This window comes from Macaca nemestrina, chromosome 9, assembly GCF_043159975.1.
Source record: "Macaca nemestrina isolate mMacNem1 chromosome 9, mMacNem.hap1, whole genome shotgun sequence".
NCBI classification, from domain to species: domain Eukaryota; kingdom Metazoa; phylum Chordata; class Mammalia; order Primates; family Cercopithecidae; genus Macaca; species Macaca nemestrina.
This window is the reverse complement of record NC_092133.1, coordinates 68,899,272-68,921,710: the sequence shown is the minus strand read 5'-3', so window position 1 is coordinate 68,921,710 and position 22,439 is coordinate 68,899,272. Positions and strand designations below refer to the sequence as shown.

The following is a 22,439-nucleotide window of genomic DNA, read 5'->3' as shown; positions in this document are numbered from 1 at the left end:
TCCCAGGGTGGCGGGAGACAGAATGAGTGCAAACAGGGGAAATGCCAGAAACTTATAAAAGCATCAGATCTCAGCCGGGTGTGGTGGCTCACACCTGTATTCCCAGCACTTTGGGAGGCTGAGGCAGGTGGATTGTCTGAGCTCAGGAGTTTGAGACCAGCCTGGGCAACATGGTGAAATCCCATCTCTACTAAGATACAAAAAATTAGCTGGGTGTGGTGGCATGCGCCTGTAATCCCAGCTACTCAGGAGGCTGAGACAGGAGAATCGCTTGAACTGAGGAGGTGGAGGTTGCAGTGAGCCAAGATCACGCCATTGTACTCCAGCCTGGTGACACAGCAAGACTCTATCTCAAAAAAAAAAAAAAAAAAAAAAGACCATCAGATCTCATGAGACTCACTCATTATCACGAGAACAGCATGAATCACCCTCATGATTCAGTTACCTCCACCTGGTCCCACCTTTGACACATGGAGATTATGAGGATTACAGTTCAACGTGAGATTTGGATAGGGACACAGAGCCAAACCATATCAATGCTGTTTTATCTGTGATAACCTTATTTAACAGTTTTACAACTTATCCAGTGAAATAAGTGCCTCTGTCATTAGAGACTTTTTCAGGAATATCCCATGAGGATAACACATTTCCTAATCACCTTTTAGCTGTTGTTATAACATCAGCCCTCTTACATGGAAAAGCTTTTATGCAATCAGAAAACATGCATGGATCTCATCTTAATGTGTTCCAGAAAAAAGAAAGAAAACATGCATTGAAAATGACAATTGAATGAAATTCCTTTATAAATGTTTAAATGGCCCATCAGGTAGCATAAATGAATATGAAGTTTTGATTGTCTTCCCAGGATTATGGGTGTAACAAACCAAACATTGGCATAAACCATTTAGCATTGTAGAACAGTTACCACACCAACATATATTTTTAATTTGGGTCATTTTATCTCTTCCATGATGAGTTATGAAAATGCAGAGCTTTTCATAATGAAAGCTTTAAGGACTCAGGAAGGACCAGGCAGCCGTTCAGGTTCTCCATGAGTCCACACTTAACGTTGGACTTAGGTTCTCTTAAATACCTAGGCACCTAAATTAGAGAAACAAAACTGGTATTTAAGTTTTGTTTTAAGATGAGTTATCATAGGTAATTTTACTTGGGGCATGGGGTTCATTCACATTGCCTATCTAAACAGTTTCAGTAACAGCTGATAAGCATGAAAATCTGGCAAAGTATTTTCTTGATATTCAATTATTTTTGTCCTGCTTTTGTTAGCAGTTTTATAAACCAGTCAATCTCTTCATTAGAGTTCTGGGAGTTCTTACCCAGTTCAAATAATATTATCCTAAAGTTATCAGAAAACCTGTATTTAAGGGTGCATGTCATGCCATCCTTTTGGTGAACCTCCTTGAAGATAACAATGCTCCAGGATTTTGCTTGCTTATCAATTTTTCAGAAACTGCATCAGCATTAAGAAACAACTTAAAATGGTCCTAGTTTAAAACATAGTTGACAAGGAAATTTGGTTATTTCTGTGGCCTACAGTAATTTAACATAACACCCATAATTATAACTGATGGTATATATCCAGACATATGAGAATTTTAGGAACCCTATACAGTTTTGGAACATATATTAATACCATTTATAAAAACACAAATAGAAGAAGGTTAAACCTCATTTCTTATTGACAGTGCTTATGTACTTTAACCTATCTAATAACCCTGTTTATCTTTCTTTTGGAAGCTTCAGGGGCCCTTTGTTGCATCCCAAAGTGAGAGGTCAACAAAAAAGACTTAATTTTGCAGTTGAAATTTGATTTTAGGAAGCCTGTCAAATATGTCAAAGGTTTAAAACACTTTACCAAAACAGGATCACAGGTCACTCTAAAATAATAATCATTCACTTTGCCAAAATGATAATTTTTTTTTTTTTTGAGATGGAGTTGTGCTCTCGTTGCACAGGCTTGAGTGTAATGGCATGATCTTGGCTCACCCCAACCTCCGCCTCCCAGGTTCAAGTGATTCTCCTACCTCAGCCTCCAGAGTAGCTGGGATTACAGGCATGCGCCACCACACCTGGCTATTTTTTTTGTATTTTTAGTAGAGACAGGGTTTCTCCATGTTGATCAGGTTAGTCTTGAACTCCCGACCTCAGAAGATCTGCCCACCTTGGCCTCCTAAAGTGCTGGATTACAGGCGTGAGCCACTGCGCCTGGCCAATAAAAATGTTTTTAAAAGCAAAAACTTCACTTCCAAGATGAGGTTAGAGGAAAAATAAAATAAAGTAAAATAAAATTGCAAAAACCTTTACTCTTTGGTAGAGAGGAGACTCTGGTTTCTGAACAATCAAAATACCTGAGAAAGACAGCAGAAGACAGAATCTGTCTCTCCTTCACTCTTTTTTGTTTTTTGCAATTTACTTAAAAAGGAACAGAAATATTTTAGTAACACTTATTAGTACTAGGATTTTTTGATCAAAAGAGAAAAACCAAATAATACTTTTGTATTAGTGTAATATCAATATTTAAGCTAACTTTAATAAAGCCTTATAAACTAATTTTAGTCAATTTTGACCACCATATTTCTACAGACCTTTTAAAATTTCTTATTATTCTTATTCTTTTTTTTTCAGCTTTCTGTATTTCAGTTTTATTTACATCTTTTTAATTCCTTCAGTTTGAAACAATTTTTACGTAACTTCAAACTAGACAATTTTTTAAACAAATACACATTTTCATGCCTTTATAACTTCCTCATCAAAAGCATATCTTGCTTTTTACACTCTCAATACAGAATTTTCTTATATTTAGTAGTTTTAATTACATATAGTAACTACATTAACTCTTAGCAACTCTAATTTCTAATGCAATCCCTAGGAAGTAATTTTGAACTGTTTTATATTAATATTTGTACAGGAAAACCATTTTATCACTTTTTGGAAAAATGTTTTCTCAAGTTATTGTTAGTTAATACATCTAAATATATTTAGCTTTTTTATACCATATAACATACCAAGGTATATACATTTAAACTTCTGTTTAATAATGAATGTTTTGGTATTTTAACTTACAAATGACTCAGATTTTTTGGCTATTATTTAATTTAACATAGCATAACTTTAAGACTTTTAATTACTGAAAGAATTGTGAAACTGTGACTGAGGTACCCTCCCTAATGTCCTCCCCAGTCATCTTGGGTCTCAAGTAGCCACCTGGTATCCATGATGGCTGTGAAGGGGACAGGACCTGTTTTGAATCCTGAATTCGAATACCAGCTGTAGAGCTCAGGTCAGAAGACTGAGCTGTGAAGACGATGCCAGGAGGATCCAGCCCCTCCCATAATAGCCAGGAGACAAAGCTGGGGCAAGAAAGGAGGGAACACATTGGGCTTGCCTCTAATTTGCAGATGCTGGCCTAGGCACTGAGGACATATCTCCAGATCTCACCACAGCCACTTATCAGGACCCTCCAAATCCGTAGGCTCAAAACCAGAAACATAAGCTCACAGTCAAACCAAGCAAGTGTTGAATTGTATTTAACTGACAATTTTGAACCCATTTCTATTTTACCAATAATTTAAAAACCAGCTTTATTTACCGAACATTATTGTATACACACAACACATATAGACCTAGAGACAGACTGATCTTACAGTGTTCATAAAGTTTTCTCCTTTGCTGGCTTTTAAATAGTTTTTCTTTTCCCCATTCAGACTATCACTCTTCCAATTACCTGTTTCATTGCCCTAAGCAATTGTTACCTAGGCAGTTCTAAATTAGCATGTCTAAAGGGATAACTCTTAAATGAAAAAAGAAAATTTATATTTCAGAAGCACAGAGCTAAGACTTTAATCCTAAATATACTATCATCATTTGCTCAAAGGAAAAAATGGTATAAGTAAAGTTCAGTTAAGACAAGAAAAGTGCACCAGCACTTCGGGAGGCCTAGGCGGCTGATTGAATGGACCCCTCCCCTTAGCCAAAGGGATTCCAAAGATAAATGAGAAACTGGTTCAGGCCATGATGAGAAGGGGTTGTTGGAACTCAGGCTTAACTGACTAGCACTAACATTAAAACAGGTATTTAAGACTGACAAAACAGACTCTTTGTAGCAATAAGATGCCACATTCCAGCCTGACTAGTATAGCATCACATGACAGATAGCAGGCCCTGAAAGAAATCAAAGTATTTTGCTGCAAAATATGTTTCTTTGACACATTTTGAAATGGCCCTGCAAAGCTGTCTCTTCTGGGGGAAATTTAACATTCTGTAGAGAATCACCTTCACTTTTTCTGGTCTTTGTCTGATCCTGAAGAGATTAGCTGAGAGCCTAGCACCTTTTAAAGGCTTGAGTGGGAAATATTTGCCATCTTTTGTCCCTAAGGGCGGCCACCTATGAGACTTTATTTACATAATAAAAACCTTGGTCTCCACAACCCCTATCTTAGCCCACTCCTTTCTATTGACTCCAGATCTTACATAATAATTTAACTCTTTTAACCAATTGCTAGTCAGAAAATCATTGAATCTGCCTGTAAGCCCTTCCCCTGCTTCAGATTGTCCTGCCTTTCTGGACCAAACCAGTGTATACCTTACTGTGTTAACTGATGTCTTATGTCTTCCTAAAATCGAACCACATTTGGCACATATTCTCTGGACCTGCTGAGGCCATGTCACTGGTTATGGTCCTCACATTTGGCTCAGAATAATCTCTTCAAATATTTTATAGAGTATGTTTTTTTTTTTTTTCATCAACAGTAATCATGAGGAAATTCTGATATATTGAAATGAGATTCAGTGGGAAATTTGGCTTCCGTTTTCATTTGCTCATGAACAGGAATTTCCAGAAATGTTGATGCGGCAGAAGTAAAAGATATATTATTCCTATATGGGTTGAGAAAAGGAAAAAAGTGAGGCTGTAGATTTTTTGAGGTTTGAATTTCTATCAGAAATGGCTGGACTCTAGCCAGTAGCTCATATTTCAACTTTATTTTGTTGTATTTTTCACACATACTGTATCCCAGGATACTCAACAGATCTAAATTTGTAAGTTTTACTTTTAGAACAGTTCAAAAATAATCATGAAGCAGAGACTACATTAAGCAGTTTTAAAATGAATAGGGAGCAGATGAATTTTAGAGTGCAAGATGAATAAGAATTCTTCTGTACCGAATGTCAAGAAAGTTTGGAGTAATCATAGTTGAGTAGGACAGACATTAAAAGGAAAAAATATTCTGTGTGATTTGAATATGTCCCATCTCCCTCTCTGTGAAGTCTGAATGTCATTGCCATCCCTAGATATAATGAGATAGATAGTTGCTTCAGGCTCTGGGCTTTGAGTGCTGCTTGCTATTGTAGTAACCAGCTCTGCATAGCTGGCCAATTATTTGAGGAAACAGTGGCATGGGGAGAATTTTTAAAATTCTATGTAGGAAAACTTGAGCTTTCTTTAGAGCAGAGCATAGCCTGTTGCAAAGAGGATCCCTATTTTCTTTCCACCATATCCAATTGGTTGACCTTATTATCTTGATGTGATTTCATCTTCATTGGAGATGAAAAGGGTGTAAAAGAGGGAATCACAGATCATATTGTGATTTACTTCTCCTGGACTCCATATTATCTCTATGATGACCCCTTGTAGCAGGACAAGCCGCAGACAAAACCCCTCAGACACCGAGTTAAAGAAGGAAGGGCTGTATTGGGCTGGGAGCTTTGGCAAGACTCACGTCTTCAAAAACCGAGCTCCCCGAGTGAGCAATTCCTGTCCCTTTTAAGGGCTTACAACTCTAAGGGGGTCTGTATGAGAAGTTCGTGATCGATTGAGCAAGCAGGGGGCACATGACTGGGGGCTGCATGCACTGGTAATCAGAAGGGAACAGAACAGGACAGGGATTTTCACAGTGATTTTTCATACAATGTCTGGAATCTATAGATAACATAACTGGTTAGGTCAAGGGTCAGTCTTTAACTATTAGGCCCAGGGTGTGGCACCGGGCTGTCTGCCTGTGGATTTCATTTCTGCCTTTTAGTTTTTCCTTCTTCTTTCTTTGGAGGCAGAAATTAGGTATAAGACAATATGAGGGGTGGTCTGCATAAGACAATATGAGGAGTGGTCTCCTCCCTTAACCTAAGTATTCTTTTTTTTTAAATTGAGACGGAGTCTCACTCTGTCTCCCAGGCTGGAGTGCTGTGGTGCGATCTCGGCTCACTGCAAGCTCCTCCTCCCGGGTTCATGCCATTCTCCTGCCTCAGCCTCCTAAGTAGCTGGGACTACAGGCTCCTGCCACCATGCCCAGCTAATTTTTTGTATTTTTAGTAGAGACGGGGTTTCACTGTGTTAGCCAGGATGGTCGCAATCTCTTGACCTCGTGGTCTGCCCACCTCGGCCTCTCAGAGTGCTGGGATTACAGGCGTGAGCCACTGCTCCTGGCCCTAAGTATCCTTAATAATAATCTTGCACACAGTATTTTATTGATTGACGGATTGATTGATTGATTGGTTGATTGAGATGGAGTCTCACTATGTTGCCCAGGCTGATCTGGAACTCCTGGGCTCACATGATCCTCCTTTCTGGGCCTCCCAAAGTGCCAGGATTATAGGTGTGAGCCTATAGGCCCTGTAGCCTATTATAGGTGTGAGCCATGCCCAGCCCCTTAGAACACTTCTAATTTGATTAATAATTTTTCACATGGTTATATACATGCAATATATTTTTAAAACGTTTTTGCACTAATTTTTTTTTCCAAACAAGATAAGTTCTTTCAGTAAAAAGTCCTCATGTTCTACCGATAGCAACAAGAGGCAGAAAAATTCTAGGCAGACAGGGGCAGGTCCCTGACAAAACCCCACCTTCAAGCCAAAAAGCCTGAAACCTGTGGCCTAAAGTGAGAACTTCTATTCCTGTGGCCTGCTCAAGTGTTGCCTTTCCTAAACTACCCATGGCCCACCCGCATCCTGTGCCTATAAAGACCCCAGACTCAGTCAGAGAAGTGGCTGAACATTGGAGAGAAGTGACTTGACTTCAAGGGACAGCTTGATGGCTTGACTTTTTGGTGAAGAGTCCAGCCTATACAGCCGGACTTGAGAGGAAGATTACCTGCTCATCCCATCCCCTTTCCAGCTCCCCTTCCTGCTGAGAGCCACTTTCATCATTCAGTAAAATCCTCTGCATTCACCATCCTTCAATTTGGTCATGCAACTTCAATTTTCCTGGATGCCAGACAGGAGCTTGGGAGCCAACAAGTGCAGATACCAAAAAAAGGCTGTCACACTGGCCCTCTCCCCTTGCTGGTGGAGGGCAGCTGTCCCACATGATGAGGCAGAGGGCCCACTGAGCTGTTAACACTTAAGCCATCTGTAGATGGCAGAGCTAAAGGAGCACTGTAACCACCCTCTGGGGCTTCAGGAATTGCAGGCACCCCCATCCAGATGCTGCTGCATGGCCTGTATGGTGTTTGCTCCTGCCGGCACCCAAAAGCAGTTGTCTGGTTCCTGCACTTGCTTGCTCTGGTTCCTGCACTTGTTCGCTTGCACACTCCCTCCTGCAATGGGTAGACAGGGGCAGGCTAAGCAAATGAGGCACCCCTGTGAGTCCTGTGAAAGGAAATATCTGGCTTCACTCATTTTGTTTTTAATCCTCTGCAGTGCTGCTTAGTACAGAGCAAGGATTGGCCATCTACAGCTAACTGCCTATTTCTGTATGGCCCATGAGCAGAGAATGGTTTTCACATTTTTTAAATGGGTGAAAAAAAAATCACAAGAAGCAGCTTTGTGAAACTTGAAAGTGACATGAAATTAAAATTTCGGTGTCCATGAAAAGAGTTATCTGCAATCTCATTTCACTCCCATTCTTATTAGAGATAACCACTGTTATTAATTTGGTGTTTATCATTTTTGTTGAAGACTATAACATCATGTATATTCGTTGTCCTTCCCTAGGGGATGATTATATTTATTACTGCAGCATGATTACTACATTTCCCTTACTTTTATGTAAGTTTTATAAGTTTCCCTTACTTTTATGTAAAGAACAGGTAGCTGTTCTTTTATTTTCACTGCTATAAGTTGTGGATATTGTATAAAATTATGCAAATATGCCAGTATATGATTTATTAGTTAGTTATTGCTATGTAACAACCAGAAAATGTCAGTGGCATACCTAGCATTTATTTGGCTCATGCCTCTGTGTAATTGCCTGACAAGTTCTTGTTGCCCACTGCACAGATAGAGCTGATTCACTGAGACGGCAGTATTGCAGTAAAGAGAGTTTAATTAACGCAAGGCCAGCCAAGTAGAAGGACAGGAGTTTATTATTCATGAAGTCAGCCTCCCTAAGGACTCAGAGGCCAGGGTTTTTATGGATAGTTTGGTGGGCAGGGGGCTGGGGAATAGGTGCTATAGATTGGTTAAGGATGAAATCACAGGGGTGTGGAAAACAGTCCTCATGCACTGAGGCTGCCTCTATGTTTGGGCCACAGGACGGGTTCAGTTATGAGTCATGGGTCTGGGTGGGGTCATTCAGTTGCCAGAATGCAAAAGTCTGAAAAATATATCAAAAGATGAATCTTAGATTCTACAATAGTGATGCTATTTATAGAAGTAGTTGGGGAAGTCACAAGTCTTGTGACCTCTGGGCACATGACACCTGAGTTGTAAGGGGTTAGAGAAACTATGCCTACATTTTAATGGAATTCAGGCCTCTTCCATAATCCTAATCTTGTGACCTTTTACTAGTTTTACAAATGTTGCTTTGGTCCCTGAGCAAGGAGTTTTAGGGAGGGACTATTACCATTCTTGCTTTCAAGTTAAACTATAGTCTAAATTCCTCTGATTCCCAGGCTTTTGCCCAGGAATGAGTAAGGACAGCTAGCCTATGAGGCTAGAAGCAAGATGGAGTCAGCCATGCTAGACTTCTCTTGCTGTCATAATCTTTGCAAAGGCACTTTCATCTGCAGATCCCATGAGGTGCGCTCTGCTGCTCTCTGTTGAGCTCTGTAGATAGGCTAGAGGTTGTCTAATTAAGCTGGGGTAGCTCTGCAAGTTTGTCAGCAGATTTGTCAGCCTGCTTCGTGTGTTTATCACTTTTTAGATCACTGGCCCATCCAGGATATATTTTTCTTATAGATGGCCAAGATCTAAGAAAGAAAGCCAACCTCAGAAGTCCATTTTAAGGATGCTTATGTCCCATCTGCTAATATCCCATTGGCTAAAACAAGTTACATAACAAAGACCAAAGTCAAGGACTTTTCCATAGAGGTCAAGGGGGAAGGAAGTAAATATTTGAGATCAGTAGTCTAATCTACCATGCCAGTTTTTTGTGTTGTTTTGTTTTAGAAACAGGGTCTTGCTCTGTTGCCCAGGCTGGAATACAGTGGCACATTCATAGGTTATGTAACCTTGAACTTCTGGGCTCAAGTTATGCCCTACTTTCGCTTCCTGAGTAGCTAGGACTACAGGTGTGTACCATCACACCCAGCTAATTAAAAAATTTTTTGCAGAGACAAGTGTCTCACTGTTGCCCAGGCTGCTCTCAAACTCTTGACCTCAAGTGATCTTCCCACCTCAGACTTCCAAAGTGCTGGGATTATAAGTGTGAGATACCACATCTGGCTCCGTGCCAGTTTTTTTAATCATTACAAACCATACTGCAGTGAATGTTCTCCTATATGTGCCCTGGTGCATATTTGCAATAAGTTATTTTCTTTCTTTTTTATTTTATTTTATTTTATTTTATTTTATTTTATTTTATTTTATTTTATTTTATTTTATTTTTGAGATGGAGTTTCACTCTGGTTGCCCAGGCTAGAGTGCAATGGCACAATCTTGGCTCACTGCAACCTCCATCTCCTGGGTTCAAGTGATTCGCCTGTCTCAGCCTCCCAAGTAGCTGGGATTATAGGCATGCACTACCATGCCTGGCTAATTTTGTATTTTTAGTAGAAACAGGGTCTTGCTCTGTTGCCCAGGTTTCACCCTGTTGGTCAGGTTGGTCTTGAACTCCTGACCTCAGGTGATTCCCCTAAAGTGAATGGGATTAGGTGAATCCTAAAGTGCTGGGATTACAGGCGTGAGCCACCACGCCTGGCCAAGAAGTTATTTTCAGCATATACCTGGAACTGGACTTGCTGGCCCATAGAATAGATTCCTCATTCCTCTTCACGTTTGCTAGACATTGCCAAGTTGATTTCCAGAGTAGATACAATAATTTACTTTCTCTCCAAGAATATATGAGTTTCTTCCTCTGCATTTCTGTCAACACTTGGTATTATCAGATTTAAATTTTAACAAACTTATGAAAGTAAATTATTGTCTCTTTGTGCTTTTTCTACTCTCTATTTTCTTTATTTCTGCTTTGATCTTTATTATTTCCTTCCGCCTACTAATATTTGGTTGAGTTTGTTCTTGTTTTTCTAGTTCCCTAAAGTGCAATATTAGGTTGTTTATTTAAGGGCTTTCTTCTTTTTCAATGTAGTGTTTATTGTTATCAACTTCCCTCTTAGAATTGTTTTTGGTATATTCCATAGCAAAAACATGTTGTGTTTCCATTTTTGTTTGTCTCAAGAAATTTTTTAAATTTTCTTTTTAATTTCTTCATTGACCCATTATTCAGGAGCATATTGTTTGATTTCCACATCTTTGTAAAGTTTCCAAGGTTCCTCCTGTTACTTATTTCTAGTTTTATATCATTGTGGTCAGAAAAGATACTTGATACAGTTTCAGTCTTCTTAAATTTGTTAAGACTTGTTTTGTGGCCTAACATATGATCTGTCCTGAAGAAGTGTGCATGTACAGGTGAGAAGAATGTGTATTCTGTAGCAGTTGGATGGAATGTTCGGTGTATCTCTCTTAAGTCCATTTTGTCCAGAGTACAGTTTAAATCTGATGTTTCTTTATTGATTTTCTATCTGGATGATCTGCCCATTAATGAAAGCGGGATGTGGAAGCCCCCTGCTATTATTGTATTGTGATCTCTCTCTCTTTTTAGATCTATTAATATTTGCTTTATATTTAGGTGCACTGAGATTGGGTTCATCTATATTTACAATTGTCATATCTTCTTAATGAATTGACTCCTTTATTACTAAATAATACCTTCCTTGTCTCTTTTTACAATTTTTGACTTATACTATATTTTATCTAGGTATAGGTACTCCTGCTCTCTTTTGGTTTCTATTTCCAAATATCTTTTTCCCTTTACTTACTTTCAGTCTGTTTGTGTCCTTACTGGTGAAATGAGTCTCTTATAGGCATCATATAGTTGGGTCTTTTAAAAAATTTATTCAGCCATTCTGTTTTTTAGTTGCAGAATTTAGACCATTTATAGTCTCTGTTATTATTGATATGTAAGGACTTTATTACAGTCATTTTGTTACTCATTTTCTGATTGTTTTGTAACCGCTCTCTTTCCTTTGTTGCTGTCTTCTTTGTCTTCCTTTGTGGTTATTTTCTCTGGTAGTGTATTTTAATTCCTTGCCTTTTATTTTTAGTGTATCTATTACAGGATTTTTCTTTGTGGCTACCATGAGGCTTACAAAAAACATAATTATAACATTATTTCAAGCTGATAACAGCTTAACTTTGATCACAGACACACACAAACTCTACACTTTAAAGTGTTTTAAATAATTTTCTGGTTTTATTTTGCATTTCACTAATGACAAGTGAGGCTTATCATCTCTGCATGTTATTGATTACTTACATTGCCTTTTCTATGAATTGCCTGTTTATAGTCTCTGCTCATTTTTCTATTTGATTTTCTTTTTTAGTAAAAATAGTTTATATATTCTCATTGAAATCTGTTACATACATTGCAGATCTCTTCTCCTAGTCTGGGGCCTTTTTATTTTGTTTGTAGTAATTTTTTTTTTCTTTTTTTTTTCTTTTTTTTTGAGACGGAGTCTTGCTCAGTCACCCAGGCTGGAGTGCGGTGGCGCGATCTCTGCTCACTGCAAGCTCCGCCTCCCGGGTTCACGCCATTCTCCTGCCTCAGCCTCCCGAATAGCTGGGACTACAGGCGCCAGCCACTATGCCCGGCTAATTTTTTTGTATTTTTAGTAGAGATGGGGTTTCATGATGTAAGCCAGGATGGTCTCGATCTCCTGACCTCGTGATCCGCCCGTCTCGGCCTCCCAAAGTGCTGGGATTACAGGCGTGAGCCACCGTGCCTGGCCTTTTTGTGGTGATTTTTAATGCACAGAAGTTGTCAATATTGATATTTTCAAATGTTTCAGTCTTCTCTTTGATAGTTTGTACTGTTATTTTTAACTGCTTTATTAAGATATAGTTAACAAAATAAATAGTACATATTTATAATGTGTTTGATGAGTTTTGACATACTATTCATATGTATCTTCTAGTGAAAGCATCAACACAATTAATATAATGACACGTTTATCACCTCATGAGTTTCTTCATTCCCATTTGTAATATTTCTTTACCTCTTTTTCCTGCCCTCAAAGTCCCAGGCAACCACTAATCTGCTGTCTGTTTTCCATATCCTAACTGATTTTCAGTCTATTTTCTCTATCAATTATTGAGAGAAGGGTGTTGATTTCTGATTTTAGTTTTGAATTTGTCTGTTCATACTTTCAGTTCTATCAGTTTGGTTTTTTGTTTGTTTGTTCATTTTAGAGATGGGGGGGGTCTCACTATGTTGCTTGGCTGGAATACAGTGGCTGTAAATAGACATGATCATAGTATACTGCCTGCTCGAACTCCTGGCTCCTGGCCTCAAGTGATCCTCCTAGTCTCAGCCTCCCAAGTAGCTGGGACTACAAGCACATGACCCTGTGCTTGGCTCTAGTTTTTGCTTCACATATTTTGAAACTCTCTTATTAGGTACCCACATTTTTAGGATTATTAATATTGTTTGGTGAATTGACCCTCTTATCATTACATAATTGATTCTCTTTATCCATGTGATTTTTTTTTTTTTTTGCTCTGAAGTCTACATAGCCTGATATTTATATAGCCACTCCAGTTTTCTTCTGATTTTTTTTTATGACTCTTTTTCTATCCTGTTACTTTTAACCTTCTTACATCATTATGTTTTAAATGGGGTTCCTTAGAACTTGAGGATAAATTCAAATAATAAAAAATAAATTAGGGTTCTTGTGGACAACATGTAGCTAGATCTTGTTTTTTATACAGTATGATAGCCTCTATCTTTTAATTACTACATTTATTGATATGCTTGGATTTAGGCCCACCATTTTATTTGTTTTTTTCTTATTTCTCCATCTTTTTATGTTCTTTTTATCCCCTTGCCTGCCTTCTTTTTGGATTATGGAAAATTTTTTAGTATAGTTTGAATTAATCTTTTGGGTTAATATTTCTTTGTATATCTTTATTCTACTTGTGTCTATAGGTATTGTAATATACATACTTAACTTTTTACAGTCTATTAAGAATTTATATTTTACCACTTTCAGTGGAATATAGATAGATATCTTTTCACCATGTAGGTCTCTCCTAACTTTATGTTGTCATGTCCTATGTGTTATATCTGTATACATAAAAAATTCTACTAGACATTGTCTTGATTTTTTTTAGTAACTATTATACATAAAGAACTTGCAAGGAGAAAATATTATATATGTCCAGATAGTAACTATGTCTGTTGCTCTTTTTAAATTTTTTTAAGTTCCTTTGGTATCATTTTCTTTCCCCTCTGAAGAATAAAATGTCCTTTGAAGCAGGTCTCTTGGTGACAAATTCTCTTGTTTTCCTTCATGTTAGAATTTTTTATTTTGTCTTCATTCATGAAAGCTATTTTCACTTAGATAAGTAATTCTGGGCTGAAATTATTTTCTTTCAGCAGTTTAAACTGGCTACTTCAAAGATTTTTAATTATCTTTTAAAAAAATATTAAAAGGTTTTTTAAATGAAATTGCTCAGGCAAACAGCATAAGTGAGGAGAGATGGGATCCAAGAATGAAATTCTAAGAAGTGTAAATATTTAAGGGGTAGGCAGAATAATCATCAAAGGAGTTTAAGAAGAAGCAGACAAGATTATATGAAGATGATTATGAGAAATTGGAAATACAGATATATGATCTTAGGCAAATTTTTTAACATCTCTAAATCTAATTTTCTCATTTGTAAAACTGAGATAATAGCAACTAACTTGTATGATTATGAAAATTAACTTATATGTATTATGTACCTACTTCTTCATGGCCTACTTCATGTCAGTATTTGCTTATAAAGTGACAAGAATTCTCAGTAAGTTCCAGGCTGTCCTCTCATGCCATGCCTCTTGCCCTGACTTTTTTTTTTTTTTAAACTATAATGAAGATACATAAAGCGTCTATTACAAGGCCCACAAAAATACTCAATAAATAACTCATTACAATGATTATTAACACAGATGATAAAACCAAGTAGCTTTAATGTCTCTCATATCTGATACGCTGGAACTATACTTTCTTTTGCTAGCTTATATTACCTTGCATTGCTGAAAAATATAAACATTTTAATACATTTTTAGGATAAATTTTAGTGCTAAACACATGTAGAATAATGAAACTGGATCTTCCATCTCTCATACAAAAATCAACTCAAGATGAATCAAAGACTTAAATATAAGATGTGAGATCGTCAAAATTCTATAGGATAACCTTGGAAAAACTCTTCTGGACATTGGCCTAGGCAAAGAATTCATGACCGAGACTCCAAAAGCAAATGCAACAAAAATAAAGAAATAGGACCTAATTAAACTAAAGAGCTTCTGCACAGCAAAAGAAATAATCGGAGTAAACAGACAGCCCATAGAATGGGAGAAAATATCTGCAAACTATGCATCTGACAAAGGACTAGTATTGAGAATCTGTAAGGAACTCAAATAAACCAGCAAGAAAAAAGCAAATAATCCCATCAAAAGGTAGAAAAGGATATGAATAGATATTTCTCAAAAGAAGATATACAAATGGCCAACAAAATTATGAAAAAATGCTCAGCATCACTAATCATCAGAGAAATGCAAATTAAAATCACAAAAAGATACCACATTACTCCTGCCAGTAATTAAAAGTCAAAAAACAATAGACGTTGGCGTGGATGTGGTGAAAAGGGAACGCTTTTATACTGCTGGTGGGAATGTAGATTGGTACAACCTCTATGGAAATCAGTATGGATATTCCTTAAAGAACTAAAAGTAGGCCGGGTACAGTGGCTCACAGCTGTAATCCTAGCACTTTGGGAGGCTGAGGTGGGCAGGTCATGAAATCAGGAGTTCGAGACCAGCCTGGCCAGCATAGTGAAACTCCTTCTTTACTAAAAATACAAAAATTAGCCGGGCATGGTGGCACACGCCTGTAGTCCCAGCTACTCAGGGCTGAAGCAGGAGAATCACTTGAACCCAGGAGATGGTGGTTGCAGTGAGCCAAGATTGTGCCACTGCACTCTAGCCTGGGCAACAGAGTGAGACTCTGTCTCAAAAAAAAAAAAAAAAACAAACTAAAAGTAGCAGATCTACCATTTGATCCAGCAGCCCCACTACTGGGTATCTGCCCAAATAAAAAGAAGTCATTATATGAAAAAGACTCATGCACATGCATGTTTATAGCAGCACAGTTCATAATTGCAAATATATGGGCCGGGCGTGGTGACTCATGCCTGTAATTCCAGCACTTTGGGAGGCCGAGGCAGGTGGATCACTTGAGGTCATTAATTACGGACCAGCCTGGCCAACATGGTGGAACCCCATCTTTACTAAAAACACAAAAATTAGCCAGGCGTGATGGCACGCACCTGTAATCCCAGATACTCAGGAGGCTGAGGCAGGAGTATTGCTTGAGGCCAGGAGGCAGAGGTTGCATTGAGCCAAAGTCACACCACTACACTCCAGCCTGGGCAACAGAGCAAGACTCTGTCTCAAAAAAAAAAAAAAAAAAAAACACCAAACAAACAAACAAAAAAACCACAAAGATATAGAACCAACATAAGTGCCCATCGACCAATGAGTGAATAAAGAAAATGTGGTATATATACACCATGGAATACTAGTCAGCCATCAAAAGGAACAAAATAATATCTTGTGCAGCAACTTGGATGGAGCTTGAGGCCATAATTCTTTTTTTTTTTTTATTTTTGAGATGAAGTCTCGTTCTGTCACCCAGGCTGGAGTGCAGTGGCGTGATCTCGGCTCACTGCAAGCTCTGCCTCCCGGGTTCACGCCATTCTCCTGCCTCAGCCTCCCTAGTAGCCGGGACTACAGGCGCCTGCCACTGCGCCCGGCTAATTTTTTTGTATTTTTTTAGTAGAGACGGAGTTTCACCTTGATCTCAATCTCCTGACCTCGTGATCCACCTGCCTCGGCCTCCCAAAGTGCTGAGATTACAGGCGTGAGCCACCGCACCCGGCCCCTAAAAGCCATAATTCTAAGTGAAGTTAACTCAGTTGTTGAAAACCAAATATCATGTGTTGTCACTTATAAGTGGGAGCCAAGCTATGAGGTTGTAAAGACACACAGAGTGACATAATGGACTTTGGGGACTTGGAGTTAGGGTTGGAGCGCGATGAGGGATTAAAGAGTACATATTGGGTACAGTGTACACTACTCGGATAATGGGTGTGCTAAAATCTCAGAATTCACCACCATAGAATTCATCAGTGTAACCAAAAACCACTTGTACTACAAAAGATATTGAAAAAAAATTAGTGTTAACAAAAAAAGAATCTCTAAATTTTGAGAGATAAAATTTAGACTTCTTAACTAAAATTATTCAGTTTCCATTTACCTAAATTCTAATTTATAGATCTTGAAATGACATATTTGATTCAGTTGCCCTTGTGTCTTTTGACAAAATGAGTTTGACAAAGTTAGTTGCCATTGTCTTTAAAACAAGTCTTTTAAATGCTCACTCTGACGCTTAAACTGAGACTATTCTTAACAGTATGTGTGTACGTTTACACATACTTTACTTTTACACACATATTATTTGGGTGTGGACTCAAGAAAAGAGGCAACTGCCATAATTAGAAGACTATTAGAGTTAAAATAAAAAAACAGCCCTTTAACCTTCTGAGCCTTGACTTTCTTATCAATAAAAAGGCAAAGGTAGTGTTTATATCACACTGTGAGCATTAAATTAAATGACTGAAAGTTCTTTGAATAAAAGTTTAAAAACCATAGGAAACACCTCAGTGAAAACAACATAGCTATAGTCTGGTGTTTCTAAGCTGGGACCAAAAGGTTTGGGTAGCAAACTGAAAGGGAAATCCTGTCATATGGAAGTCACCTAAGTATTATTTTTAAACTACACACGCTATTTTTTCACCTTTCATTCTCCATGCTCTCCCCGCCCCCAATAATTGGGCCTATTAGATTTTCTAGAGGAGTAGTTAGGGACAATAGCTTGAATTACTTCATCCATCCACATTCTCCACACTCCACTTCCAACCATTTTAAGAACTGATCTAATCCAACCATCTCTTTCATTTGGCAGATAAATAAATCAGAACATAACAAGGTGAAATAATCATTTCTTTCAACTTGAAATCATGAAACTCTTGGCCTACTTCATGTCAGTATTTGCTTATAAAATGACAATAATTCTCAGTGAGTACCAGGCTGTCCTCCCATGCCCCTTCCCCCTCACCTTTTTTTTTTTAGTATAATGAAGAGCATAAAATACGAAACATAAATCTGTTCCATCTTCTCCATCTCCACAGTTCATGTCACAGAAGTAACCACCTTTAAAATGTTAAGTTACATTTTGAGTTATTCTGGGTATTGCCCTGATAACCTAAAATCTGTGCTATCTAATACAGTAGCCAGTAGCCATATTTGGCTACCGAGCACTTGAAATGTGGCAAGTCTGAGTTGAGATGTATTATAATTACAAGATACACCCCTGATTTTGAAAATGTAGTATTAAAAAATGTAAAACATCTCATTAATATTTTGATTACTACTTAAAATGATACTATTTGGATATATTCAGTTAAATAAAGTATTGAAATTAATTTCACTTGTTTCTTTTTGTCTTTTTAAAAATTTAACGTTACTTTTGGCCGGGCACGCTGGCTCATGCCTGTTATCCCAGCACTTTGGGAGGCTGAGGCGGGCAGATCATGAGGTCAGGAAATCAAGACCATCCTGGCTAACACGGTGAAACCCTGTCTCTACTAAAAATACACACACACACAAAAATTAGCTGGGCATAGTGGCACGTGCCTGTAGTCCCAGCTACTTGGGAGTCTAAGGCAGGAGAATCGCTTGAACCCAGGAGGTAGAGGTTGCAGTGAGCCGAGATCATGCCACAGCGCTCTAACCTGGGTGACAGAGTGAGACTCCGTCTCAAAAAAAAAAAAAATTAATTAACCTTATTTTTAAATTGACATAATAATTGTACATATTTATGGGGTACATAGCACTGTTTTGATACATATAATGTATATAGTGATTAGATAAGGATAATTAGCATATCACCATCAAACATCATTTCTTTGTGTCGGTACCTTCCTTCTAGATATTTGAAACTGTGTAATATATTGTCATTAGCTCTACAATGCTATAGAACACTAGAACTTATTCTTCCTATCTAGGTGTAATTTTGTATCCTTTAACAAATCTTTTCTAGTCCCTCCCATTTCCCCTATCCTTCTCAGCCTCTGGTATACCCTGTTCTACTTTCTACTTCTATGAGATCAACTTCTTCTGGCTTCTACATAGGAATGAGAACATGCGGTGTTTAACTTGCTGTTCCTGGCTTATTTCATTTAACATAATGTCAACCAGTTCTATCCATGTTGCCTCAAATGACAGGATTTCTTCCTTTCTACCTTTTTAAAGATGGTTATTAGACAATTTTAAATTACACATGTGACTTGCATTTGTTATTCACACTATATTTCTGTTGGACAGTGCTGATGCAATTAGTAAGCATATATCTCCCTAGTTGATGTACCAGGTTTTACCTGTGAGACATCTGATTCTATTCTGATTCTCATGCCTGTGTAAGGAACCAGGAAGATTTTTGCCTGAAAATCGTTAGGATTTTTTTATCCTTGGTATTCTCAAATTTCACAAGCATACACTGAAGTGTGGGTACTGTTTTGTTCAATATGCTTAGAACACTTGGTAAGGTCTTTTAGTTTGTCTCTCTATAGTTCTGAGAAAGTTTCTGCTAGTATTTTTTTGGATTATTTTCTCCCTATTTCTGAAGGAGAAAGATCCTGTATCTAATTGGATACTAAACCTCTTGGATTGAGTCTCTGTTTTCTATAATTCTGTCTTATATTTTCTATTTTCTATCCTGCTGTCCTTTGGCAGCAGTTTGGGAGGTTACCTTATCCTCATCTTTTGAGAGCAAGACTCTGTTTCAAAAAAATAAATAAAATAAAAAATAGGGGAAGATAGGCAATCAAAGTTTTAATTGTCTAGAACTCTTTCTCTGTTCTTTTATCAGAAGCATGTTCTGATAAATATCAGCCTTTATGACTTACACTCTCCTAAATATCTGTCAGGTTGCAAATTAAAATTGTTTCTGACATTTCTTTCTGTGTCATGAATTATCTATTTCTTTTACAGTCAATGGGTCAGTTTGTTTAGGGCTGGCTTCTGGAAGATGAGGCACATTGCAGATAAGAAGAATGTATAACCAAATGTTTAAATTAGAAATGCAAAAAGGTTTTTCTGGGAGCAGTGATAATCTGATGATTGTAATAATGTGGGCAGAGTGAGGTAAAGGCCTGAACTAGTGGCAACTGAAAGAAAAGAACTGAATAATTATGCAAGAAAACAAGTGTAACCGAGTACTGATTTCTCCACTCTCAGAACTCCCACAGCACCCTTTTATTGAATTGATTGTATGCTCCCTTGTAATGTTAATTATTATATCCATATGTCTTTCTAACTAAATTGTGACTTTTCAAGGCAAGGACTGTATCTTATTCATTCATTCTTTTGCAGATATTTATTGATCAAGCACTGTTCGAAATGCTGGGGATAAAGCTGTGTGCAAAGACAAAACTATCCCTGCCCTCAGTGCCACCGAATATATTCACTTAATTTTTCACAGTGCATAGAATCCAGAGCTAGGCATTCCCAAGTAAATAGTTAACATTTAACCCAATTTAAAAATTTAATATTAAGATGGTCTGTTTGTGACTGTTTAGTTGTATTGCAGTAGTTTTTTTTTTTTTTTTTTTTTGTATTTATTTTATTTGGACTTGATACAAAAAAAATTATGCATTCAGATTAAACTAATATTCCTTACCTTAATTAAAAGTAATATAGCACCTTGATATAGTGAAAAGAGGACCACTTTGGGAGGAGTCCGGAGTTCTAATTGGACTCTACTGTTGAATAGGTTTGCACATTTTTACCTTCTTAGAGCCTTACTTTTCTGATATGTAAAATAAAAGGGTTGGTATCTGTTAGCACTCACACTTTGAATCTGAAAGTGGAGCAAAATATTCATTCCTGTGGCCTTTGAATAAATGGTTTGTACTTTTAATTGAATGGCCGGAAACAAAACCAAGAGCTGACAGCTCTTTATATGTTTCACTTGAGTTATAATCAGTAGCTAAATGTTTTTTCCTTTTCTTTTACAGACTTGGGTCTGGATCAATATATAATAAAACGCTTTGATGGAAAGGTGAGCAAACTATGACTCTTCTATACATATATCCTATTATTTACTGAGAAGATTTTTAAGTTCCTCTATAGTTATGTGTGAGAAATGACTGAATACCTGTTTATCTTATCAAAAGAGCATGCTTAGGTTAGGGGGTCTGTGCCTCCATGTGCCTCTACAGAAAGAGGCAGAAGGTTCTATATTTTTCCATGTAAGGTAACTCTTATGTATTGCCTGCTATTTATATTAAGGGCTAATTCAGTGTTTGTTGACTTTTGAATGTTAACTCAATAGTCATCATAAAGATTAATAAGCCCCCCAATATTGTATTGGCATTTCTTACAAAACGCTTCCCTGATTTGACCTTTCTCAGACTTTGTGATAGTGTCTAGCAATAATCTTAACTAGAAAATTACAAAGGTCCTTGTAGTGCTTTTGTAATAATTATGAAGACTATTCCAGATTTGCCTATAAGTTTGCACTATACTTATTTTTAGTTATTTATACCTGAATAAATAATATAACAAATTATTTTTAGGTATAGAAAATGAGACTTTCAGTTTTATTATCTCATAAAGCAGTCAAACATGTTTTTTCCTTTCAGGCCAGATTCTCCAAAAAGAAAATATTACACAGGGTCAGAAAGAAAAGTAAAGGGTCAATTTTACAGAGGAGGAAGAAAGCACTTCAGAAAGAAGAAAGAGCCAGGCATGGCTCTGCAGAGCACAATGAACAGGAAGTCAGAAGGAAAATCATGGAGTGGCTGGAAAAGGCAGGATCACAAAAAAGGGTCTAGATGGGAAGAGGTCAGGGTTAGTAGAAACTGATGACTTTTGCAGAAATGTGCCAATTCCTGCATTATTACATAAAACTCCATATCCTGGTAAGGTGGAGAGATAAGTGTCGAGCTCTTTTATACAAGTGAAAATAATGAATAGCTGCCTTAAGATTTGAGAGATCTCAGCTAAGGCTACCTGTGTAAAAATTACCTTTCCTATTAAGGTGGCACAGTGCCTAAAATGCCTCTATCTGTGAATATCGTCATTTTAAAGTCACATATTCTAAAAGAATGATCAGAAAGGAAGGGCACTGAACTAGATGTTAGGAGACCTAGGCTCAAGATCCTTCTCTTTTTTTTTTTTTTTTTTTTTTTTTGAGACGGAGTCTCGCTCTGTCGCCCAGGCTGGAGTGCAGTGGCCGATCTCAGCTCACTGCAAGCTCCACCTCCCGGGTTTACGCCATTCTCCTGCCTCAGCCTCCCGAGTAGCTGGGACTACAGGCGCCCGCCACCTCGCCCGGCTAGTTTTTTGCATTTTTTGGTAGAGACGGGGTTTCATCGTATTAGCCAGGATGGTCTTGATCTCCTGACCTCGTGATCCTCCCGTCTCGGCCTCCCAAAGTGCTGGGATTACAGGCTTGAGCCACCGCGCCCGGCCAGGCTCAAGATCCTAACTCTGCTTTGGGACAGTTTCATCTTTTCTCTGATCCTTGGTGTCTCTGCTTTATCTATAGTAAAGTACCGTATCCAACGTGAGGACTTACTGCAACACTTCTGATTTCAGAGTCTTTGGAGGGTCAGGTCCCTATCTTACCTGTTCTTGTGTCACTCAGAGTCCAGCGTGGGCCTGGCCCACAGGAGGCAAACAATAAATGTTTAATGACTTGCAAAAAATCAACTACAGTAGTCAATCACATATTCCTTGGTGGAGGTGGAGGTCTGACTCATAAAGTCAGTAATAACTTACAGCAAATTCATTTTAATAAATAACTTTTTTTTTTTTTGAGATGGAGTCTTGCTCTGTCACCCAGGCTGGAGTGCAGTGGAGCGATCTCGGCTCACTGCAA

The 22,439-nt window shown here is 37.8% G+C and overlaps 1 protein-coding gene across 3 annotated transcripts in view; it reads left to right on the top strand.

Moving 5' to 3' along the window:
• The window catches only part of LOC105466042 (mitochondrial calcium uptake 1), a 262,886-nt gene that overhangs the window by 84,480 nt on the left and 155,967 nt on the right, over positions 1-22,439 (top strand). For 2 of the 3 annotated variants that reach the window (XM_011714868.2, XM_011714869.3), the window contains exons 5-6: positions 20,572-20,615; positions 21,199-21,366. In XM_011714868.2, coding sequence (XP_011713170.1) covers positions 20,572-20,615; positions 21,199-21,366 — 212 coding nt within the window. The remainder of the gene's footprint in view (positions 1-20,571; positions 20,616-21,198; positions 21,367-22,439) is intronic. The other variant, XM_011714873.2, reaches the window with a different exon arrangement.